The sequence below is a fragment of the Cinclus cinclus genome, chromosome 3 (genome assembly GCF_963662255.1).
Source record: "Cinclus cinclus chromosome 3, bCinCin1.1, whole genome shotgun sequence".
Lineage (NCBI taxonomy): Eukaryota > Metazoa > Chordata > Aves > Passeriformes > Cinclidae > Cinclus > Cinclus cinclus.
In genome coordinates, this window is record NC_085048.1 from 76,600,657 (window position 1) to 76,625,874 (window position 25,218).

The 25,218-nt window shown below is 37.7% G+C and overlaps 1 protein-coding gene across 1 annotated transcript in view; it reads right to left on the reverse strand.

Moving 5' to 3' along the window:
* LTBP1 (latent transforming growth factor beta binding protein 1) overlaps positions 1-25,218 on the reverse strand; it is a 181,793-nt gene that overhangs the window by 41,789 nt on the left and 114,786 nt on the right. The window contains exons 12-22 of the mRNA XM_062490245.1: positions 22,285-22,518; positions 21,378-21,400; positions 20,278-20,380; positions 19,586-19,684; positions 17,440-17,565; positions 16,173-16,298; positions 15,397-15,519; positions 12,406-12,525; positions 8,330-8,452; positions 6,258-6,380; positions 1,466-1,588 (exon numbers count right to left, since the gene is read on the reverse strand). Coding sequence (XP_062346229.1) covers positions 1,466-1,588; positions 6,258-6,380; positions 8,330-8,452; positions 12,406-12,525; positions 15,397-15,519; positions 16,173-16,298; positions 17,440-17,565; positions 19,586-19,684; positions 20,278-20,380; positions 21,378-21,400; positions 22,285-22,518 — 1,323 coding nt within the window. The remainder of the gene's footprint in view (positions 1-1,465; positions 1,589-6,257; positions 6,381-8,329; positions 8,453-12,405; positions 12,526-15,396; positions 15,520-16,172; positions 16,299-17,439; positions 17,566-19,585; positions 19,685-20,277; positions 20,381-21,377; positions 21,401-22,284; positions 22,519-25,218) is intronic.

Here is a 25,218-nt window from a genome sequence, read left to right on the forward strand (position 1 = left end):
CAGCTTGGGGAAGTTGTATCTGCACGATGTGCCTAAAGAAAATTTGTTGCTGAACACAACACCTACATGTGTAAAGCTTTCTCTGAATTCATAGCAAATGCAACTACTACCTGAAGCCCTCTGAAAGTTGGGAATGGTGGGAGATCAGCAACAAAGACAGTATTGTACCTTCTCATACCACATTCAGGATTTAGCTGTCTTAAAACTGCCAGAAAAATACTGGAAATCCAACCAGCTGATTACACAAGGTAGAATTATGAATTAAAAGACAGGAAAACAAAATTACCAGTGTTAGGGGAATTGAGTATAATACCTCTGAAAGAACAAACTGCAGTTTCTCATGGTTTGGAATATTTTCAATTTTCTCCTTACTGAAACACATATCCCTAACTTCTAGTCTAGTCCAGATTCAACTTGCAGACACTACACTCTGTGATAAATTTGCCAGTTTAATTCAATAGTTCTCTGTCTGCACTCTCTGTCCCTTAGCTGGCTCATAAGTGCTTTCAGTTTTGTTATATTTATCCATTTAAAATACGAGGCATATATCTACTACTTTAGATGGCAAAGTGAAGAGAATAGAGGGGTATCAGAGCTGCCATTGATTTTAGCTTGTGGTCAATTCTCTTTTATCTTCTAAAGCAAGGTCTAATACAGCACTTCTATATGCTGAATGCATCACATTTGAATTAGAAAGCACTCGCACAGGATACTCAGAACTTTTACAGGGAATTCAATGTTTGTTGCAGATCTTCAATGTGAATGATCTGGAATCCAGTTTCTCAGCCTAAGTCTAAGCTGTGCATAGGAGAGCAGCCAAAGCAAAGTCCAGTGTTCTGGTCCATCAGCCATTTAGGACATGAACATGTTATCACTCTCCAGCTCTAATACCATGGTTTCTATTTCACAAAAACGGTGGGCAAATTGATGAGGCATGCTTGGGTGTTGTACCAACATGAAGATGGGATTCTTCAGAACTAAAACCTGGGAAGTATTTTCCTGGGTTTGGCAAGGCTGACTCAGTCTCAGATAACACATTCTCTTCCTCCCCACTCATCCTCCACAATGTACTGCAAGTGTTTTATAGAGGTGATACCTAATGTGACTTGATGCTAACAGTGCTGCTCTTATTGTTACATCTCTGATTCACAATGCATAGAATATTCTGTCAAAACAAATGCTTCCAGGATTTGGGAAAAAAGGAGCTCTGTATCTCTCTTAGTTCTAACACAGATTCTCCTTCACGTTATGAAGACTGAGACTTCAGCCTCTTGAAATAATTTCTCAGCATATATTTACGGAGAGAATAAAATGAATAAGAATAGAAAATAAGAAGATTATTGAAGTACTACAAGTGTTAAATGATTTTCTCTTCCTTAACATGATCTGTGACTATCACAAGTTACACTTAGAACCCTGCACATTTATAATAATGATCCAGGTATTTTTTACAGCTATTTCATACCTTGACACCCCCTATTCGCTATCTGCTGGAAACCATCTGGACAAGTGCATTTGTAAGACCCTTCAGTATTTATGCAGCTTCCTCTTAGGCAAACATTGCTGTCTTGAAGGCATTCATCAACATCTGAAATAAAAAAGCAATCAAATTATTAGATGATGTCAAAATGGATAAAAATTTTAATAGATTCAACATAACTTGAAGCAACTGTGTGCATACACAGAACTCAAGTTTACTATGCTTTAGGATTCTTTGTTATTTTCCTTTCATCATGTCATCAAACTTCTCATATTTCTAGATGACTTTGAAATTTGAATTTGTATGTGATTTACTCTTAGCAAATATGACTCATATGCCACCTGCATCTTTCACAAAAGCACATCATAACTGCAACGCAGCTAAAAACAAATCCAAGCAGCTGCGCATTTAGAAGACAGACACAAAAAATACCTACTAATTCAAATTTAAAATAGTCCTCTTTGGACGCGTTTACACTGCCACACAGAAGTCTGGAGCTGGAAGTGACCTGACTCAGGCATCCCCCTGAGAGCTGAGGAGCCCAAGCACAGCTGGTGTGTCACAGCAGCCAGGATGTGCCTGGGGAGGCTGCTCACACAGCAGCCACATTGTAGGACAGGGACCACACTGTGTGCACTGCTGTGCTAATGGATGGCCTTTCATGCAGACCCTGAGATGCAATACAGCCATCTCACAGACTTTTAGCAGCTGGGTTATGAAGCTGAGGGGCTGCCATGGCATAGTGCTGCACTCCAGGCATAAATCCAGCTCCAGAGGGCAGGCACACAGGATCTTGTTTCCCAGCTGCCTATATGCCACGTTCAGGATCAAGCCTCAGGTCTGTACACCTCTGCCCTAGTGTTTATCCATGGAATAAACGGCTGACACACAGCAGGGAAAGTTTCAGGATACAAACTAGACACAAGGTAATTCAATATTTCAAAAACAGGACACTGGCATTGTCTCTGCCTCAAGTCTTTTCTTCCCGTTGTCTTTTGAAGGGCTTAAAGGCAGCCCAGTGGAAGAAACAGAGTCCATCTACTATGGGTACAGGATTAAGTCAGCAAGTGCCGACATTCCATTGATATTATACAGTTTTGGTTTCATTACAACTAAAGATCACCAGGTATCTGGTACCTGTGCTTCTCTACGTTTTAAAAGCAAACAGAAGGCAAGAGAGTCAAATTAAAAAATTGTCTCATAAGCAACTTCCCTCAGCCTCCACAGAGCCCTACCTAATAATCTACCCAGTCTATTGCTTTGATAATGCAGTTAGCTTCCTCTGAAAAAAAATATTCAAAGACTTTTCCCCGTACCTTTGATTATTATAATTTCTTAACTTTGGATTTTAGCTGATTAGAATGGTAACTTTTCCCTATGCTGTAGGAATGAATAACAATTGTAATTAAAAAGAGGACATGACCTCATTTCTACATTTATCTTTGGAATGCCCACAATATATCATTCCTCTTGGGATTTAATCTATTTAATAAAAGTAAGAAATAGGGGTAGCTTTCTTACACAAATGAATGCTATAGAAGATAAAATTGCACTTAACATTGACAAAATTGTGACCTTTAGATAACCGCATGTTTTATAACCATTTTCATCTGCAAAATAAATTGCAGCTTATTTAAAAATCAATTAATTTTGACTAGGAGCCTGAGAAAAATTAATGACTCCCTTGTGCTAAGTTAATGCCAAGTCTCACAACAAGAAGATGTCTTCTGCCAAATTCAGTCAAAATGCATTATTTTTCATATAGGATTCAAACCTCCCTTTCTCTGATGCAACTCTTCATAGACCCTATGAGTGCTGTATGAGAATTCCCAGAAAAATCAGAGGCAGTAACTCATTCTTGAGACATTTGATACTTTTTATCACCCTTTACACATGCATGTCTTGTACATTTTGGCTCGCAAAATCTCTGAAAGCTCTAGGAGAACACTGGAGACTTGTGCTTCAGGCTTTACTCCAGTAAGCCAGGTTCTTTGAGCACAGTCTGTAAGTCCTGCTGGCATACATTCCCACTCCTTGTTGGTTAAGACAAGGCCTCACAGATGCCCTCACACTTCATGTTCCCTCTTATTTAGGGCAACAATGAGTAGAAAGTTTCAATGTCACTTCATCTCAAGAACAGGATGCTGAACGACAGACTAAGACGGAAGGTCAACATATATGGGGGTGTGTATCTTGAAGACATACTGCATGTATACTTGTATACATCGATGTATACAAGTTATTTGCAAATAAGTTTTATTCTTAAACAAGTAAAGTACCCCACAAGGGCTTCCAGACAAAAACTTCAGCCTGGGAGTTGCAAAAAGCACAGCTGAAAATGAGCACAGCGTAATTCTGCTGAATTTGGCAACATCCCACGAAGTTTGCAAAAGTTACAACGATCAAACCAGCAAACTGCTTCTTGCATGCAACATCTTTAAGAAAATGTCTCCACCAGAAGAAAACTTAATTAAACAAACAGATTTCTTCCAAGTGGTTTGTTAATCACATTTGTTTTACAACATCATACATATTTTGGGTAACCCATCATGTGACAAATGTCTCTATTTGGCTCTTCGAGAAAATGGACAAAATTTCAACCACTTTGTTCTTTCCACACAATTCTGCTGTTCTATGCTCACAGTTTTTGTCATCTTTTTCCTGCTTTCTCAGTGATGTGTTAGAAAACATTCAGGTAAATAGGCTAATCCAAAAATGAGAGGCCATTATGTGGAGAAACACCAGATGTCTTCTAAAGGTGATTTTCTCTTTAGTTTCCAAGGTGCAAAAAGCTTTCTATAATACCCTATACTTCAGAAAACTATGAAGGGATATAATGAAAACACAAAAGAACTTATTCCACTTTACGAGATTATTTTGTGCAGGACTTGCATTATTTACAGAAGTCTTCAGAGAATAAACCGTGCCTACAGAAATGAACCACTCTGTCACTCGGTGGAGAAGCTGTAAATTGGCTTGCAGACATTTAAATGAGGCAAAGATCCCGGGGTAAGGGAATGGATTTACCCTTTTCCTTTGTTTGATTCAATCCCTCTTCTTTTGCCTTGAAAGTGTCTGAGACTATTTTGCCATGAAACTGCCTTTGAGCAGCATCAAGAAAGAGTTGAAGATAAAGCATGGACCTATCCTGACAGGCCAGGTGATGGAGAGCTGCTACAGCTACCATGACTTCTTGGGCTGTATGAAATGCACCAAAGCAGTCCAAAGAGAAGTTTGGAATCTCATCTGAAGTCTAATCAGAGCAAGTTAGATGAGTAGTTTGTCAGGAGTGATACCATATTATCTGTTCTGTCTTTAGGAGTCAGGAAGGACCTGTGATCCATTACACCACATTTTTCTTTGATCCTTGACAGAATATTTCTACATCTGCTGCAATTCATGAAGATCTTGAAGCCAGATGAGAGCAAAATTCTTTGACGCAAATTTCTAGTGCATTGCATGATCAGCCCACCTTTCTTGAAGCTGATGCAAGAGATGCTGGTACTCAGTACAAATGATGATAAGATTGCATTAAGTTCTTCCATGAACATTTTCCCCAAGCTGTATTCATGAACATATTCTCCAGGCTCAGGACCAAAGAGTATCAGTGTGTTGAGGAGATTTTATAAAATATCCATTTTCTTTGCTGATGAGAACTTCAAGAGAGGCCGTCACTCTTTGAATGTGGACAATCCATTATAATCATTGATGATGAAGTCTGTTATGAATTTGTCTTGAGAAAACAGAATTTGGTTGGCCCAGAGGGAACTGCTCTTCTACCTGCATCACTTGAAGAGGAGGATTCCTGACCTATTGCTGTGAGGGAGAAGGTGAGGACTTCCTTCCAAGTTCTGTGTGGAGGATAATCTAGCTGCAGAACACTATTTGGTAGAACAAGAGTAAGAAGCTGTATCTTGAAAAGTATCAGCAGTTACTGAAAGCACACTAGGGACTGAAAAGCTTTTAGGAGCTAATGCCACATGTACGGTGAGACCTTAATAGGAGTTACTTCTCCCTGCTAGTGTGAGATAAGCAAGCAAGGTAGATTCTTTCCTGGAGCTGGCTTGTAAGTAATCTTACATTCTCAAGGTGACCAGGAGTAGTGCATGACATGTACCATATCAGATAACTTTTCCTTCACTAGGGAAAAAAAAAATTAGTTACCGGACAATTAAATTGTTTTATTTGAGAGATAAGAGAATGTTTTTTTCTATAACATGCCATTTCTTGCTACATATATTGCACATCTTTCACTTCTTACTTTTGTTTTTACAAGCTCAGTACCTAGAGTGCCTTTTGACACAGTGCAAGCTGGGAGCTCCAGTAGGTCCTGCTGGAACTTGGCATCTACTAAATACTTTCTGCTGCCAGTGGACATGTGTGATTATAGTGGCTGGCTGCAGATTCCCAAAAGCAGCTGGAGAAGAAGTTTTAACTAGCGGGCGCTCATGAGAATAGCATATGCTGGCAGAAGCTTTTGTAATACAGAGCCTCTGTCAGAACTTAAACAACAACGTTTGGAAAGGCTGACTTGCTTTTGGTGATGAAGTCAACTGGTCTTCCAATCTGACTGATGGAAACACATGTCCTGATTTTTTGTACGTGGAAAGATAACAGGACTATTTCTAAGAATCAATTAAATATGTGGCTGTGTTGTTGGGAACAAATGGTTGACAGTGTAGAGAAAGAAAGAGAGGCAACAGATAAAGAGTTCACACCTATAGCTGAAATATTCAAGATCTTATTGAAAAAGATTAGCTTAAGTCCCTAAGCTTACCTTCACACTGATCTCCAGTAGATGATAATGAATAGCCTTGGCTACAGAAACATCTGAAAGATCCTTCTGTGTTCCTGCAGCGTCCATTCGTACAGATTGATCGCTGCTGGCATTCGTTAATATCTACAGCAGCAGAGACAGTGAAAATGTTACACATCTGAAAATACCAATTACTCATCAAATGGTACAAAGACCAAGTCTGAACTAAACAGTGAAGCATAGTATCAATACCCAGTACTGCTTGTTTGTATTTATTCAATACAGACAGTCAATGTAATGCATAAAATTATATGAAACTGCAGACTGTGTGTTTTCCTTGAGATGGCTGTGTTCAACATTCTCTCCTGTAATGCCAATTTACCCCTCAATGCACAACGGGGTACACACAGGCTCACAAATACACACACACATGCTGCCTGAGAGCTGCTTTTCTCTGTTGTATCTGGCAGAGGTAGCAAGTCAGCCGCTCCAGTGAGTCAGCAAAACCCACAAAATACTTTCCAGCAGGATCACCACCTTTGAACAGGGTGTGGCTTTCAGATGCACACTGAAAGTCTAATCCCCTACTAAATTGTACTTTAGGGCTCCTTAAAAGTCTTGCCTTGTAACAGTATTAATCCACCTAACTCTGGGGAAAAGTCTCTCTGCTTCCACAGCACTGCTAATCCCTCTGCACTTCAGTTCTTATAAACTGGGGTCAGCCTAAGATAACAGATGGATTTGAACATCAAACTTATATTTTCCTATGGAAAACTCAAAGTATTGGAGGGGAGTAGCACTCTGAATTCAGAACAAAGCACATGCCTTGTTTGAGCTAGGAAGCCCATTTTCCCTCTGTTATTTGTAAAATATTCATTAAGAAGCAGTATTTAAATTGACACGGTGAGTTCTTGGTCACTTCTAGCATTTTGGCACAGCTGAATGTCTTTCTGGAAATATACTTCAAACAGGAGAATGTTACTCAAAGAGGTTTTTCAGGTCTGTGTTATGGCTGTACAGTTTGACCTCTTAAGTAATGGTTCCTTGCAACCACAGAAGTTTAGAATTTAAGGATCACTGAAATCTGTGGGGCTCCATGAAGCAGCTGGGCATGTGTACAGGTCCTTACTTTAGAAGGGTGCACTTTAAGAAGAACAGTCTGCACATGCCAGCTCAGCTTGGCAAGGGCTCTTTTCCATGAAAGGCTCAGAGGAAGCAGTCAAATTTTGTCTACATATTTTCCCCAAGATCAGTCTGCTGTGTGTCCTGGACAGCACATTTAACTCACTCAAGACACTTAACTTACACTGATGTTTTGTTTCAAACTTCCTGACAAATTTATATGAATGATCATATCGTTTTACTGTATTATTTTTAGCACTCAGAAGTCTGAAAGTGTTTGGTGCTGTACAGAGACACTTAGGGAAGGCTGAGGGAAAGAAAAAAAGAAAGAAATCCAACATCTGACAAGAAACATGTAGGTTTATGTGCACTTAAGGAAAAGTTTCAAGTACCCTCTAGTTAAGGAGAGGAATATTCATTTCTCCTTTCCACGCTATAAGTTCTCCCTCACACTACTTCACTTTAACTTCAGAGCTATTCTTGTTCCACTGGAGCAGTCCTCATGGGAATTTTAGATGCGGAGGAAATGTGGAAATGGACACTTTGGAGGCACAGGTACTGTTCCTAGAAATATGACTCTCTCTCTCTCTCCAGTATACTACTGGAAACACAGAGACACCAGTGCAGGCTGCTCAGTGGTAGCTGACACTGCTGGGTTCCAAACAGGAGCAGCCTAGGTTTTTTGATTCCACTCACTTGCATGGTAGAAAAAAAAAGAAATAGAAAGAAAAAAGCAAAAGCCACTGTCCTTAAACCTCCAACATACCCAATATGGCACAGATTTTGCAAAAATTTCAGTTTAGCAATATAAATGTTACTTCATGTTCTTGACTGGCTTTACAACACATGTCAAAATGTAAAAAATGCAAAAAAAAACCCAAAACAAAACAAAAAAGAGAGATGGAAAATATTAGATAAGTGCAACCTTACAGCCATACAAATTTTAATCATGTCTTTATAGTCTTTCTTACCTTCACACTGATCCTTTGATGCAGAGAGTTTGAAACCTTGGGCACAAATACACCTGAAGGATCCCTCTGTATTTTCACAACGTCCATTTGTACAGTGATTGCCATACTGACATTCATTTACATCTGTGAATAGAAAGAAAGCACAAGGAATTAAATGGGGTACAACCACCTTTCAGTTGAACTTGGGAATATATTCAAATTACATCATAAACATAGCTATTATTCCTGAGGAATTTATTTCAGTAGGATTTCAGCACTTCATGCAGGTCCCTTTGTAAGGCTACTCTATATACTCATCAAGAAACTTCATTGGATTGTGCAAAATCTCTCTTCCTATTCACAAGCCATCATTTAGGACTCAAAAGTAGCTTTTTTTCCTATAAGCTATCCCATAGACATCTACTTTCATCCTTCTCTGAAAGAAAGGTATCAATTACATGGGCCACTTTTTTCAGCCAACATGAAAATTGCTGTGTTGCTACTTAAAACTGATTTTCAAGAATTCCTTCTGAATGCAATTTATATAAATCAACAAAGCAAAAATCAAACATAAAAATAAAGCAACAAACCTATTTTGCTATAAATCCAGCCAGAATTAATTCTGCATTCTAAAATAACAATTACCGGTTTTCTTCAAGCAGTGGTTTTCACTTCAGAAAAAAAAAAAAAGTTTACTTTTCAAATTTTATTTTTTTATTTTGGGGTTGCAGTAGTCAGCACATGGCCTTGTTTTATGGAAAAAAGCTGTATTTTTTTTAGCTTCACTGATGCAGGAAAAGAACTACCCTTTGTTTGTTTTTATGTGCCAGAAATCATATTACTCCCAATTATCCTGTTTTTTTGCCACCACAAAGCACACAAAACTCATCAACATAAAAAAGCGCTAATTATTTGAGGCACTTGAGCCATTTAGGCAGCTGTAGCACAGGGAGAGCTGGAAGGTCAGACATCTTTAAATCATCACCATAACCCTTATTAGCTATTGTGAATACATGCAGTAAGTATTTTCCTCACATATATTTATACGCACGGCTCTTTGCACGCTTCTGGTGCCACCTTCCTTTGACAAAGTCCAGCTTCCCCAAGACATAAAAAGAAATCGTCATTATCATCCATACTCCCAATGACCCACGACTCCTGGTTCCTCACTTGAGCCTCTGGCTCTGTAAATAAGATGTCCTGCTGCATCCTGGCCAAGCAGCAGCAGTGACATTCTCGGAGGGATGATAGCACAGATCACAGGTGCTGTGCTGTGGTGTTCAGTAGGTGCTACTACTTATTCCTTTCTCTGAGGCTTATTTTCCAACTCTCTACTGTGGCAAAATGTGCTTACTCTATAAAGCACAATCTTTGCTCTCAATGTACATGATCAACGCTCTAATTAAAGAATTTCTTCAAACACAGAAAACCCAATTCAAGCACACAAATTTCCAACTGAGTAACAAAACTGCTCCTTGTAGATTCACTTTCATCTCCAAGCTGCTTGACAAAGAAACCTGGAATATTATTCCTGGTTTTTGAATGGGCCTCAAAGATCAAGAGACTTCCCCATAAAGCCAGCAGAAAAACCAGGAACAGAACTTAAATCTTCCAAGATTAACTTCAAAGTTACAACTAACTGATTCTATTAGTGCTCCCTACAGCAGGACTAGAGGCATTTGGATTAGCTCTTCTTACCTCTGTATTAGTTTGGTATCTTCTAACGGGATCCTTAAAACTGTACAAGTTGAATATTGATAGTTTACCATGCAGCTTCAAAGTCCACCACAGTGGTAACCATGAGGAAGAAGTGATCTAGAAAGTTGTGCCTAGCTATTTTTTAAATTTGTTCATCAATATACAGAAGTGTGCTCTAGATGCATCATGATATATGATATATGATTTAGTTTGAATGTGAAAATGTGCAGAGAGAAAAATGGAATAAAAATGAACCAGTGGTTGAAAGTAAACTTAAAAACCAATTAATTATTTCAAATAGTGTCTGTATAACACAAATGCACTGAGGGACCTGGAACAGTGGTCATTTCAAGACAATGGGGAGGCAGGCTGTGCAGGTGTCCTTTTCCATTTCTTCCAACATACATTGAAGCTATTCCCACCTAAACTACAGTTAAACGTAGTCTACACAAGTTTGAAGTGAACTGATTTGAACTGATTGACTTGGTTTAATGAAACAGAAGTGGCTATGTTCCTGGCTTTAAATCCTGGAAGATTACAATATAAATAGCATCAAAGATCTATCTGTAGCATTGTTACACTAGATTTTCTATGGCATAAAGTGCAGGCAGAGGAATGAAATGAGGTAAAAAAAGTACTGAAATCAGCACTGTGGAAAACCAGAAGAGCTGCAACTGATCTAAACTAAAAGGAGAAACAAATTAATTTATGGAACAATGGATTTAAATACCCGTCACGGATAATGGGAAATATTTTCATTTTTGGTGTATTTAAAAACTGCCATATTGCAGAACTACACATTTGAGAAAAATTGTCTGCACGACATTTTCTAAAATGTGTATGGCTCATTTCCAACATGATGTAAGCCTAGGACAAACAAAAAATGGACTGATCACATCACTAATGAAGTGAATAAGAATGTCTAGGCTTAGAACATTTCATAAAACAAAAGAAAAAGGGGAAGCTACATGCAGTAATACAAGGAAAAAATTATCACTTTAAACCAAGACATATTCCTTACATGACTTAGTTCTGAGCAAAGGACTGACTTATCTCATTTTCCTCTTACTAACTTGGTTAGGAATAATAAAACAACTGCAAGTTACGCCAGGGAATTTTCAAACAGGCTGTTTTTGTAAATAGGGACAGAAATTAAGTTTAATATTGGGAAAGAACGGAAAATGAGGTCAACATTTTTTTTAAAAAAGAAAAAAAATTAAAAAGGAGTTAAGTAAGAGAATTCTAACAGAGTACATATGCCACATTCTTTGAAAGGGCACCAGGAATGCAGGCAGGTGGGAAGGAATGAAACAAAGAGAGATGAATGTGGAGTAAATTGTGCAAAGTGAAACCCATTAGTTTGTTGTAAACATTTTGTAGCTTGTTACAACTCCATTAAAATCCATGAAATTACCTGAGAAATACATTATTCCACAGTAAGTCAAATGCCAAGACCAAATATGCAGGTATGATATGGCAGATCTGTTCAAGACAGTATAACTTCTTCAGAAAATAGGGTAGTTGAAAACAGTGTAATCTGCACAGCAAAACTGGTGGTGAGGTTCTGACAGCCACACCATTGCTTCACTGCAACTTGGCTCTAATCTTGATCCATAGATCAGCATCACATTTGCAGCTGCAGCACATCAGATCTCAGCCACCAGAGCTGTTTCTACCAAACGCTGCTCTTGGACTGCTTTGTGAACTGAACTGAATCCCAGAATTGGGAGCCATTACAAAATAAGCCATGGAAGTGACACTGACAATCTGCCCTACAAGAGTAATGTAAACACTCCCTCTATGCAGGTTATCATACACCTGTTTAGGTAACATGGTTATTCCAGCAAATTATAGGGCATGTGTTACATGGAGCGGGAAGGAACATTCGCAACAGATACAAGATCCTTTACAACCAATGCTAAATTTAAGTTTCTGGTAGCGTCCTAAAAAGTGGCACTCAAAACAAAAGATTATTTCTTTTTGCACAATTGATTAATTTGCTCCTTATTACTTCTATTTCAAATAGTCAAAACTTATTATGAAAAAAAGTTAATCCAACATTTATAAAGAAATCAACAAAAATAACATGTGAGAGATTGGTCCTAAACCCCTAAAGTTAGACAAGGGGCTTTAAGATATGCTAATGTTTTGCTAGAAGTACAGGTAATTAAGGAGTTTTATTCATATGAGCAAAGTCCTATATTCTGCTGAAAAACCTGCGAGTCACACTGATGCATCAGCACTCACTTGCCTTTCCATTTCCAAACAACAGCCTACTAGTATTTCACTAACACTACATATTCACTGACTATACATCAGGCTGTAACACTGATTGAATATGAAATACAGGAATTCAGAACAAGAACCACAACCAGAGAGACAAAGAGAACTAAACGTACCATGGCACTGTCCGTTCCAGCCTCTGAATCCCACTCTGCAAGGAATGCACTGGTAAGAACCAGGAGCATTAAGGCACTGTGCATCTGGACAGGTAGTTGGAGTCAGGCATTCATCAATGTCTTCAAAACAGAAGATAAAAGGAAATCCTGGTCAAAACTATAATTGAACACTGCACAATAATCTGGTTTATTCTGACTCTCACTAAAGCATTCAAAGAGTTGCATAATTTATCTGTTAGAGACACAGGAAAGAACAAGTTCACACAGATTTGTACCAGCAAAGGGGCATCTCTGAGAAATACAGTAGCTTGTGATACATGCAACTGAATCTGAATTCTCTGTTATACTAAAAATCTTTAGCAGGTCTTCCAGAACATACAAACATATCAGATTTCTGCCTAACACAGGTAAGAATGACTTTCCTTATGTTACTCCTTTACCATATTGAAGTGCCTGAGATTCTTCCTTTAGTAAGACTTTGGAAGTTCATTGCAACAACAGTAAAGTTATAACTCTGGCTTCCAAAAGCAAAGCACTGTTTGGTATTTTCCAATGTTGTAGAGTTATTCAGCATCTAAGTGCTATGGGGACTAAAAACATAATTGTGTGAATGAAAATCAAAGATGCTTATGTGGAGTAAGGAGTTAATTTTGTCTGAAAGAAGGCACAAGCCACATCACTGAGGCTGGCAGTGTTTAGGGTGATACAGGGCATCTGCATCAGGCAAGGTCCTAGACTGCCCATGACAAGAAGAGATAGGCCCTGAAAAAGTCATGGAACTCACACAGGCTCTGAGCAAGAACAACTTCTTGTCCTGCACCAAGGAAACCCATAAGTCATGCAACATATGCAATCTGGAGGAGACTGCACACGAAAAACAACATTCAAAGACAAGTTCCTGTTAAGTGACAAATGATCAGAATATAATGGAGTTAAAACTGTGCAGGCAGCCTCCTTGCAGTCTGCTTGCATGTGTGAGATCATTTTATAATATGATATTTAATTACACAATACTTACAATCCTTCCCATTAAACACTTGCTTCATGCAAGAACTAATTAAATTGTCAGTTCACCTCTAAACTCAGCTTCCTAAGCTTCCATCCTTTTACTGCCTCAGGCCTAGCAGTTTTGTCTTCTGCAATGAAGGACTGCTACTCGAGCACAGATCATAGGGAGGGAATTCACTCCTAGTTTTGAGAATAAGCTCACAAAACTCAAGGATCTCCCAACATGAATAATTTAACGAGACAATGATCAAAGCTTGAGAAAATTGAATATCCCAGCTCCAAAAAACTCACTGGATATAAGCAAATCACCATTTTTCATAGAATCACAATTGTCTGGCTTAGAATACTTTCCCATAAAACCACCAACATGCTTCTTCAGCTGCTACAATGCAGACCTGCAAAAGTTTCTCATGAAACTAATGTTTTTTGTTTTTACTTAATTGACAAAGAAAACAAAGAAAACTACAATTCTGCTATAATTATTTCTCAGAACTCTCTGTACTGTGTCTGCCCTCAAAACACAGAACATAAATGATACACTTGGTACAGAAATCTTCAGTCAAAATAAAGTCTAAATGTGGGAAAGTGTAAAAAAAAAAAAAAAAAAAACCACAAGAAGATTCTATAAGAATTCTTCATCCTATGCAATGATGTTCAGCTATCACTACAGCAATGTTCTATACAAATAATGGACTCTACAACAACATATATGCACTCCTTACATTCCCCTGGCCAGGCCTGTGAAAGAGCTTGTGTGAGTACAGCTTGAAGGCAGAATGAAGATGGGGTGAGGATGTGTAAGTGAACTGTGAGTATTGTGTGCAGCTTGGAGGATTTTTGCCTTTGCTTTTGAACTGTGGAGGGAGTGGAAGGAAGTTCTTTGTGAGATTAGAAATCTGTCAGTAGGGTGATGACATGGTGAAATGATTCCCTGAATGTGTCATTTCCTTGGGTTGATGGATTAGTGTAGGAGGATCTGTCCCTTAAGCAACCTTAAATAGCTTTCAACAGAGAACTTGGTTTCAGAAATTACATTTTGTTAAGTTAAATTATAGAGGACTACCACCACACTATTTAAAATACAAGTTATAAACAAATTTAATGTAGTGTAATAGTCTGAATTACAGGTTGAATTACAGGTTCCCTGGTCACAGAGAAGATTTGCAAAGACTAGTTGTGAGATTGGAGTCTGTAAAACATTTAAATATGTTTAAAAAAAATTGGAAGAAGAATCTTTTACTATTGCTCAGAACAGCAAATATATCCATGACAGTTTTAAGTTGCTTATTTGCTGGGCAACATAACATGTCAACAATTTTGTTCTATCCTATGTGACTTAGACTAAAGCATAAACAAAATCATGATTAAAATTATATGATTTCTTGGGGTAAATTTTAGTTCACCATTCAAGTTGAAAATGAAAAAAATACCAGGGAAAAAAGAGCCAAAATATCACACTAAAAATAATATGAAGCTTTGAAGGTCAGATGTGCTAGGATCCCCTGCAACATGAAATATCTGCTTGATACAAATATTAAAAAGTCTACCTGTCATTTGCTACCCAATATAACACAGGAAAAACTACAACTTTTTTTTTTTTTTTTACAGAAACTTGGCAAGCAGGTAAGGACTAATGAAGTTAAGTGATTCCATGGCAAGAGCCATAAAATGGCTGTTCCACGATGGTTCTGTACACAGTGGGGGAACTCCTTTGCAACATCTTAAATTTAAACAACAGGAATTGAATTGCAGTTCCAGACACCAAACAATGACAAAGAATGAACAGTACTCACAAAGACTTCTTGTTTAAGACTGCACTCCCTGGGACCTGTCCCTTTGCAGCTCAAGCTGCAGTGCTAACCCTCCCTTGAATAGCAGGGAGTGTGAATCATTCCAAACAGCAGTAGTTTGGCACTGTTTTTCTGCTATCAATAAATGGCAGCTTGACTTCATCATCAATACTAGCAAAGAGTCCAAACCTACCTTCACATTCCCCTCTCCTGTTCATTTGGTATCCACTGTCACAGTATTCACATCTGTATGAGCCAAGAGTGTTTATACAAAAGCCTTCTCCACAAGTGTGAGGTCTTGAACATTCATCAAAATCTGCAGGTGACAAACAGAAGTTAAGAGAGGCTGCTTAACCATCAAAGTATTGAATGCTTGCATCTCCTCAAAACTCTGCTTTAGCTAAACACTAAGTTTGGATTTTTGAAGCTGTTTGCAAGCCACCTCACAGCTTGTAATCACAGAGAGAATGAGTTTGAGAAATAGCCAGGATATAGAAGGCAGCCTGGGAGCATCCCTATGGCTGCAAACACAATGTGTGCTGCTGCATGTATGCAGTGCCCAAACCAGCACTAACCTAAGGCCAACCACAGCCCCTTGTGTTGCTTTGTGAAGTCTGTGGCTGTTTGCACCTATATTTAAAAATATGGTTTGTTCCAGCTTCAACTCATTGAAAGAGTGTTTGTATTTTACACAGCAGGTGTTTCTGCTGATTGGTAGTTTTCCTAAACAATGATGTACTGAATAAATCCTTGTTTTTCAACAAACATTTTGAAAAGGAGTATCAGTTACTCAGGTGCTTTCCTCATCACAATACTTGGTGAGAGACAGTGAAATATACTTCCAGACATCAGTCCAGTACCACTGACACAGAGGAAAAAAGAGCTGAAAAGGGAAATTTAGGAGGGTTTAGCTATGCTTCTTGAATAATTTTTATACTTTTATTTTATATAAGAGAGACTAGTTATTACCAACGCAGTCAGTTCCATCTTCACTGGCCATGAATCCAGCTTGGCAAATACATAGGAAACTTCCTTCTGTATTTTCACAGCGTCCAAGGGAACAGAGATGTGGTGCCTGATTACACTCATTAATATCTATAAACGAAATGAAAATGTAAGACTATAGAATAGTGCATATAGTTGTGATTCTTTTTGTGATTCTTTGCCAAGCATTTGAAAAGACTGATCTTTTAATTATTTTAACTATTTGAAAAGGTATATATGTTTTTTTCTGAGAGATGCAAAAATGATGCATTAAATGGTTTTGGTTGGAGAACAATGCTCTTGTTGGCTTAGACTGTAAGAATACTGCATTGGTCTGAAGAACGTGACATGATTACAGTTCAAATCACTACACTGTGTGCAACATCAGCACAAACTGCATTGAACATTAACAGAACTTGGATGAAATAAAGGGATTCTAAGTTGCCACTTGGCTGTGTTGCGTAATTTATTTTTCAATACTACAGTTGCACCTGACAGCATGAGTTACAGCGTGAAGCTACTGAGCTTTGATGGCATGAACATTTTCTATGCTATAATCTGTAGATACAATACACTCTTTCTGATCCCAGTTACAGAGGAACCAGTATACACTGAATGAAGAAAAGATACCAATGCAGCTGCTTCCAAATCTGAAACGGCTTATGTAGGACCCATTTGTGCTCTGCCTTATGCTCATCAGAGGCCTCTGTTCTAGAATTTACTAGCTTAAAAGGGGATGAAGACTTCATTTTGCAAATCTCTCACTGTGCTTCTGGGTTGTTTATGATATACTTTCTATTTACAGTAGCGGGCTGAAAGGAATGACCTAACAAAATGCCTGAGCGTAGTCTGGCTGCAGAGCTGGTAGCTGGGCAAATCACCGTGAGAAACAGGCACAATTTCATTCTTTTTCCAAACAGTAGTGTATTTCTTCCTAGTAATCTGACTGTTAGGTACCTGATATACAGCTGAGAGGAGATGGTCTCCTTAATCACTTTTTCTCCACATCAGACTGGAAAAGGTTTTCATTCCATTTAATTAAATTCACACTCATTTCAGAACAGCTGAAAGGCCAAATTAGAGACTACCCCGCAAACTTTATTTGGCATAAAAAAACCCCCAACTTGCAGTTTGGAAGTATTCAACAGAGGAAAGAAATGACTGGTCTGTGGAGATTTCCCCTGATCAGAATTTACATTTCAAGCATTTCATAGCACGGTTATTTCAGAATTTTGAAAGCATCATTTCATACCAATGCACTTCGTCTGCTGATCATTAAGTCTGTACCCCTTGTAGCAGATGCAAGTGTATCCCACAGGCAAATTAACACAGTGTCCTGCTCCACAGATATCAGGATTAACTGTACATTCGTTGATTTCTAAGCACACAAAGAGAAATTTAATGTTAAACTTACATAGTGCACAATACTCTGCAATCCAAGTAGAAAGCTCAGGCCTGAAAACAACTGTAAATCAAGTTTGCAACTCCTGAGTTTCTCTAATGGATGCCTTACCTGGAAGAATCTAGAAACCATCTGGGCTTTTCCTAGTGACATAATCTTTATGTCCCATCCAAGATCTATAAATCAGTACATAAAATGTAAAGTAAAATGAAGGTAAGATAATATAAAATTTAAAAATATATGGCTCAACGTTTGCATTGCACATTAAGAAAATAACTGTAGTGAGTTTCTAATTACAGTGGGTATTCTGATTTACAGAATACTCATCTACTAATGGCTTGGATTTATTTTGTAAGATAAGGAGATTCAGATATGGGCAGCATTGGTTGCTGAACCCTTACAGCAGTTTTAGAAATTCCTGAAGTATATGCATTACTGCAGAAAATACTAATGACTGTGTTCAGTTGCAACAAACTAAGGTTGTACTGCAGTATGGAATTGTAAAAAAAATTCCTGAAAAAGAAGACATTAACTGTAAAGAAGAATTGTTTATCTAGACTATTTGGAAACAGATCACATTTAAATTTAACTAAATTTTAAAGTACAGAAATAAAATACTCAAAAACTTCTCAACTTGAATTGCATTCAGTTTTTTAAAATCCTGTTTAGCATTTTGTCCTACAAATCTTAGTGCACTTGTACTTTATTACCTCTGAACAACATATTGATTTATAGCACACAGCAATTTCTAGTTCTGCTAATTTTCCTGAGGAAATAAAAAACAGAACAGGGAAAACAACTGTTTTCTTTTTACTAACTGATGTGAGTTCCCAGCAGAGTAACTTTCTCTCCCTGTAAGGAATCTGGGAGCTGTCTGGCAGAAGGGGCACAGTCACAGAAGAGATGATTTCCAAGTCCAGTTTGATGATCACAACTATTGGAACCTTCCTATGGGATTGATGAACTGCAATTACAGCAAAATGAAGGCAGCAGCTGAATGCTTACACAAGGACAGGATACTTTCTCTACTCTTACAGTACATTCAGGAATATTGAACTGCAGACAGAACTGTGCAAACAACTAGGTGATTTAGACCCTGTGTGCATTGCATCGACTCAAAAATCCATTTCTGCATGAAGGAAAGCCGTTTTGAAGAGTTTATTTTTTTATTAAAGTATGTGAAATTTCTGCCTCTGAATAGAAATCAGGAAACCTCTTTTTTAGGCCTAAATATCTCTACCACATGCAAGAATTCATCTTATGGTATTTACCAGGATATTGCAATCACTTCAAAGCCTTGTGTTAGAATGTGTTCATTCTAACCAATGTGACATTGTAAAGCTGTCATAGGTACTAATAAGGTATATTTACCTTTTTGTTTCAAAAGGCAAAAGACATTTTGATGTCTTTTCAACACAGCTGTAATTTAGACAAATTTCAGCTATGGCAGGTGCATTATTTACGTTGCTGTTATTTTCACTTCTTTAACATAAATGTAGATGAGGTAACTAATACATCAAAAAAGGACGTAGCACGAACATCAAAACAACATTTCAAAATAGATCTTACAGTAACATCTCACCTGCTTTTTGTAGAACGTTCTGATCTACATCCCTCAGTGAACATCATCATGTATACTTCATGAATACACATGTAGACTAACAACCTGACTTGTATTCAATAAGTATTCAGTTCTGGACTTTCCCTGAAGATCTGCAAAGAAAGTCCAGAGCTGAATCTGAGGTGAATTATTAATTTTGTCTTCAATCCTTTACTAGTGGATACAAAAATGGCAGGTACAGCCTGGAAGGACCTGGTCCTGGCTCTCATGATAATAGCCTTATTGTTGTGCTGTTCTGCACTTTCTCCAGAATATTCCTTCTATTCTACAACCATCTTCTCTTCACTACAGTAATTCAGCAACAGCAGAGAACAATAATGTCAGGAACTCAGTCATTTCTTAATTTATTGCAGTTTTAAAAGAGAAGTACAATACCTGTAACTTGAGTAGGTGCAATAACTTGACTTGCACTTGAAGTAGAGACTTCGGGAGCAACTTCAACAGGCAGAGGAGGGGACGTTTTCTCAATCACTACTGTGTGACATGGAATGGAAATCAATCACATCTAAAAAAACCATCCTACAGCATTCAAAAAACCCAACCCTTAAAGAATTCACAGATGACACTGAATAAGCTAGGCACTATGGAGATCTTAATTTGTTTATTCTGCTTTGACCTACAGTAGGAAAAAAACCTGTGTAATTGGGGTATTCATCATTCTGCTGCTTGTGATAAAACCACTGAGGTGCTAAAGAAAGCAAATACAGTTGTGAATCTTTTTCAGCAAAAATTATGCAAAGATCTGCAAAGAGCCACCTAAGCACTCTTTTCCTCTGGAAAGGAGTACAAAGCTTCACCTCTGCCAACAAAAAAACTCTCATACACATAATCCAGGGTATCACTTCTTCTTAAAATATGTCTTTAACAACAAGTTACCAAGTCAATGCCAACCTCTCAATTCCTCCCACTTCTTCTTCCATGATTTTTTTTTTTTTTGATCATGGAGCAATTACTTTTGAAGCTCCAATAATTTCTTTTCATTAACCTCTATCAGGATTGCTACTTTCCCATTCTTTTAAGAACTGCAAGCACTCTCTGATACAGAAAGAAAAGATAAAATAAGTTACCTGGAAACTGTGGATGCAGGTTAATTGTTGAAATTCCAGGAGAAAGCTGAGGCTGCCCAGGCTCTAGATAAGGCTGCTTTTCTTGATCAATGGAAGCTAATTCCTAGAAAAATGGTTAAAAATATAACATTCTGAAAACATTCCCTTAATTCATAGCTACCCACAAATTCCTGGCTTGAGACACTGCTAACATTCTCACTTGAGTGGCCTTTGATAGCAGATCATTAATCACCACCAATTTAAACCTGAATGAACATGGAATACTATGTTTATACAATGGCATACAATTTAACATTGACTTTACTTGAAGCAGCCACTTCCTGGAGCTTCTGATTGTATCTTGGGCTTTATCCCTCCATAATTCTCCCATTCTCTGGTCTTTAATTGCTTACAAATAACATTTAAATGCAGTTCAGCATTACACAAAGGTATAATCACATCTAGTTTTCTGACAGCTGTGAGAGGTTCCTTAGCTACTGAACCCATCATCTTATTTTCATAGAAATGTTAGATGCTTGTAAGTCCTTAGGAAAGTGAAATGGAGCACAGCTGCAATTATTCATAATAAATCCCATTACCTCCAACATAGAGAGCCTGACACCTCCAGAATGAGGGATTTCACACAGATACACACTTGCTCTTCGCCAATGAACACAAGACACCATAAACAAACTATGAAATTAACTCAGGCCCTAATACTAGTCTTATAAGCAGGTGCCACAAATGCTTCTCAAAGCTTTATAATGTTTCTCTCTGATTATTTTTCTCTAGTTGCTAGTATGTCTGTCTCTCTCTTCTCCATGCTCGGCATTTTTCAGTACCCTCTTTGAAATACAGTCTCCAGAACTGGTTAGAGCAATATATACCAGACCCTCCAGCAAATGCCTCTAAGAGATGTTAAAGTAATATTTTCTGTACCTCACCACCTGCCTGTTCTTGTACATTATAACAACATGAGCTTTATTTGCCTCAAGGTTTCAACAGTATGCCCACAGTGACCTGTTTGTTCATCATAAATTCTAAATCCTTTCAGTTATCTGTACCCATTTTGTACACACGGTCTGCATTCTAATTCCTAGATAAATTACATCATGCTTTACCTGATCGGGAGCTGCAGTTGCCACTAAAACCAGAAAGAAAAAAGAGAATTAATCAGTTTTCACAGAACATTTTATAATCTATCTTATCACGTTTGATATTAGTTGTCGCCATCACACAAAAAATTCAGGCTCAAACCTCATTCCAAAATAGTGCACACCTGAAGTAATGCTCCTGAAGCGAGTGTAAAAACTAACCTGAAACCAGAATAAGATTCTACACACCTTCTAATGTTTATTTACTCAGTATTCAGCTGCCTTGTAGGTTTCTCAATTGTTTACCTGCTTCCTCAGAAACAATTTGACAAACACATGGGTTTTTAACTCACTGATGAAACCTTTTCATTTCCTTCCAAGGGTTACCAACATCTGTAAATATTTTAAAGGTAAAATTAATGCCATTATGATCTATAATTTACCACTAAGAAATTTGCAAGGGTTTATTGAAAAAAAAAATAAAGTTTTAAAGTTTGTCTTTTCTTTAGACAACCAAGAGTGGTTTGGGGTTTTTTTCCCTCCACAAATACGACTTTTTTTTCTGGGAAGGAGTGGTAGGAATTTCATATAAGTTCTTATTTTCCATTGCAGCTTTCCTTTTTCTGGTTCATAGATATATATACACATATATATTTTTTTAATTTGAAGTCTTACAACAGTATGTACTATTCCTGATCATAAAAATTACTGAGATTGAAGCAGTCTTGTTCTCTCTCCATGGTCTCAGCATCTGGTAGGACCTACCCACAACCTGTGAGAAGGAAATCACGTGATGCAATACACTGGGCATCATGGAATGATTGCTGTGGGGAGTGATGCCTCTCAGCCCTGCCCTGTCTGCAGCTACCATACAAAGAAACAAACCATGGAAGACACATGCACAGAAATAAAGACTAAATTTTCTCACTCTCACCTTCTTGTACAGCCATCTCAGTCTCACTTTTCTGTGAGAAGGTCAGTGCCTCCACTGGCTCTTCCTTTGCTGGGAGAGGTGGAGGAGAAGTACCTTTAGCAACAGGTTGAGTAATCGGGGTCTTGCCAATGGCAGGTGGCTGTACTCTAACTGCAGGGTGATGATATAGCTTGTTTCTGTGAGGGCCAGAAACCGTATAACCCATTCCACCAGGGCAGATTTCCTTAAAAGCAGCTAGATTTGGGATGGGAAAATATTCCTTTTAGGAGTCTAAAAGTGCAATATGTTGACATAGTGGAAAATATAATGACTACCACTAAGAAACTTAATCTCATATTGTATATACATTTTTACAAAACAAAACTTCTTAAAGAGAAGCTATGCATTGCATGCTAATATGACTGAGCATTATCCCAAAAGCATGTTCTGGCTGTTCTTCCCAGGAGGTTTCCACTCCAGTTTACCATTTTTCTTCAGTTATGCTTATCTGTCACTATATCGAGATATTTTTTTAAATTAATCCCCTTCAAACAGTATATCCTTTCTATGTCTTCATTTAAATGTGCAAATAGTCTTTATCATCTATACTGCGCAATGAATGAAAACCACTATTGCTGTCATTTTCTTTTTTGTAGAAATCAATGGGAAAAAAGTCACCAGCCCTGTGCTAGAGGAGCAGAACACTATCAAATAGTATCAACACTGATCCACAGGGTCCCGCCTGACTACATCAGAGGCCACACACCAGTCCAGATCCAAATTCCACTGAATTGAAAAAGGCTGGCTAAAAACAAGATGGGGAACATAAGAAACCAAATCACTACTGGAAGAGAGGGGAAATAACCTCACGTATAAAGCTGCTACAGAAAAAGTTAATTAAATTCAGGCAACAGCACTTGCTCTATCTCTACAGGTGCTCTATATAACCATCAAGTTTTGCACATCTACTGGAAGAGTAAAATGAGAAATAAATACAAGTCAGTCTTCCTCCGCATCAAAGAGAATAGTTATGCTCCTGTCAGGGTCACAGAGACCTCCAGGAGTCTTGAGAGGGCAGTGCTTCATTGTCCTTATTGCTCTAGGTAAAGCCACGTTGGGATGAAACAAAAAAGATTTAGTCTCTTGTGTGGGAATTCTTATGGCTGTTCGAGGGATGTGCCATTTGTGGCATGGTAAGTTCACAAATTCTGCTTTGAACACATCAGGATTTAAAAATGAATTAGCATCAAAAATAAAAGCACAAAGTACTAGCTAAAAGCACTCCACAGGTAAGTTAAACTATACATTAATCACAGTATCCATTAACTGTACAATGTGCTGCGATGGGATCTTAGAAAATATGAAGGGTCATATTAATTAAATTGATTGGATTCAGAAAAAGGAAATGCTTTTTGCTGGGACATCCAATATCAAAACTTGCCATAAAAACACCCAAATGAAGATGGGAATTCTGGTCAAAGGACTAAGAAAATTAGATGTCTTCAGATGCATACTTAGGACGTAGGAAAACTTGCTTCAGGTCATATTCTCTCAAATTAAAAATAGAAATGTGAGCCTTATTTTACCACAGCTCTGATAATAGCTCTCAACACCTGGGCATACGAATCTGGTCTCTCAGTGTCTCTTCAGGAGATGGTTTACTTCATATGAATATTTTAGAAGCTTTATATTTGAGTGGCTTTTATACTAACATGGGATGCTGCAGTAAATACATTACCCCCTTCTGGAGTATCCCACTTTCACACATTTTTCATAGTAAACTCTGAAACATTATGAATTTAACCTGTTACAGAAAGGAACATGTTTTTAAATCATGCAAGTATAGTCATAAAATGGGAAAAGCTCATCAGAATTTTCTACTGACATATTCTCTCTCTAAAGACTTTTCATTAAGAAAAAAAACACTAAAATAACCAATTCCATACAATACTTGATATATATTTTTGTGACCAGATACTAGTCAACACAAGGATTTATTCTGTGCTCCACTATACACACTATTGGACGTAAAGCCTCATGCAATATTCTCATAGATGTAAAACACCTGCACTATGATTGCAAGTCATCTCATAAGAATATTTTTTTCTCCATTAAAAAGCCATAGAAATATTACCTATCCACAAGTGAAGTGGAGTTTTAAAATCCTGATCAATGATCTAGTGACCCAATGGTCATGCACAAAACAGTGCCTTTGAAAATCTATTGAAATGCACAAAACTGTTGGTCACTTTCATTTCTGCAACTCAAACTTAAGAAAGTAAGGAATCTGCTGCTCTCTTCATATCTCTGATAGTAGCTGTGGATTTCCCAAAGCAGCTAGCTGTTTTGAAAATGTAAATCTCTATAAAATACTTCTGGAAAACACATGACCTGCATCACGACAGTGACATCTGCAGCAGCAGCTTCAAGTAAGCACAGTGGATTGTCACTACAAATACCTGGGCTAAAATACTCAAGAGGCTGGACATCACATATTTCACAACAAAGATGCTTCTAAAACAGATTAATTTGACCATACATTTGGGAACAAATATAATACTAAATTTATTTTTATTGAAGACTCCATGGGTATTTAAGTTTCAAGCAACATCAGGGAATAAAAAATACTCGAAAACAGTGATCAGTATCTATAATAAGTGGTATATTATTCTATAACCAGTCAAAGTAAGACTGGTAACCAAACAAGCTGACATTTTTTAAGTCCTTATATATTCAAATAACAGCAGAACTCGAAGGGAACACTGATGATACATGAGAGCTTTATGTACCAAGTAAGGAATAGCACATTCCTCAAAATGGATGGTAAAGGTATGAAGGAAGGTGAGAGAGCAGAGATACTACCATGCATATCCTACTAACTGTAATGCAAGCTACATCCCATGCTGCTCTGTAACTGAATTCTCAAAAACTGCTATTGTTTCACCACAGCCTTTA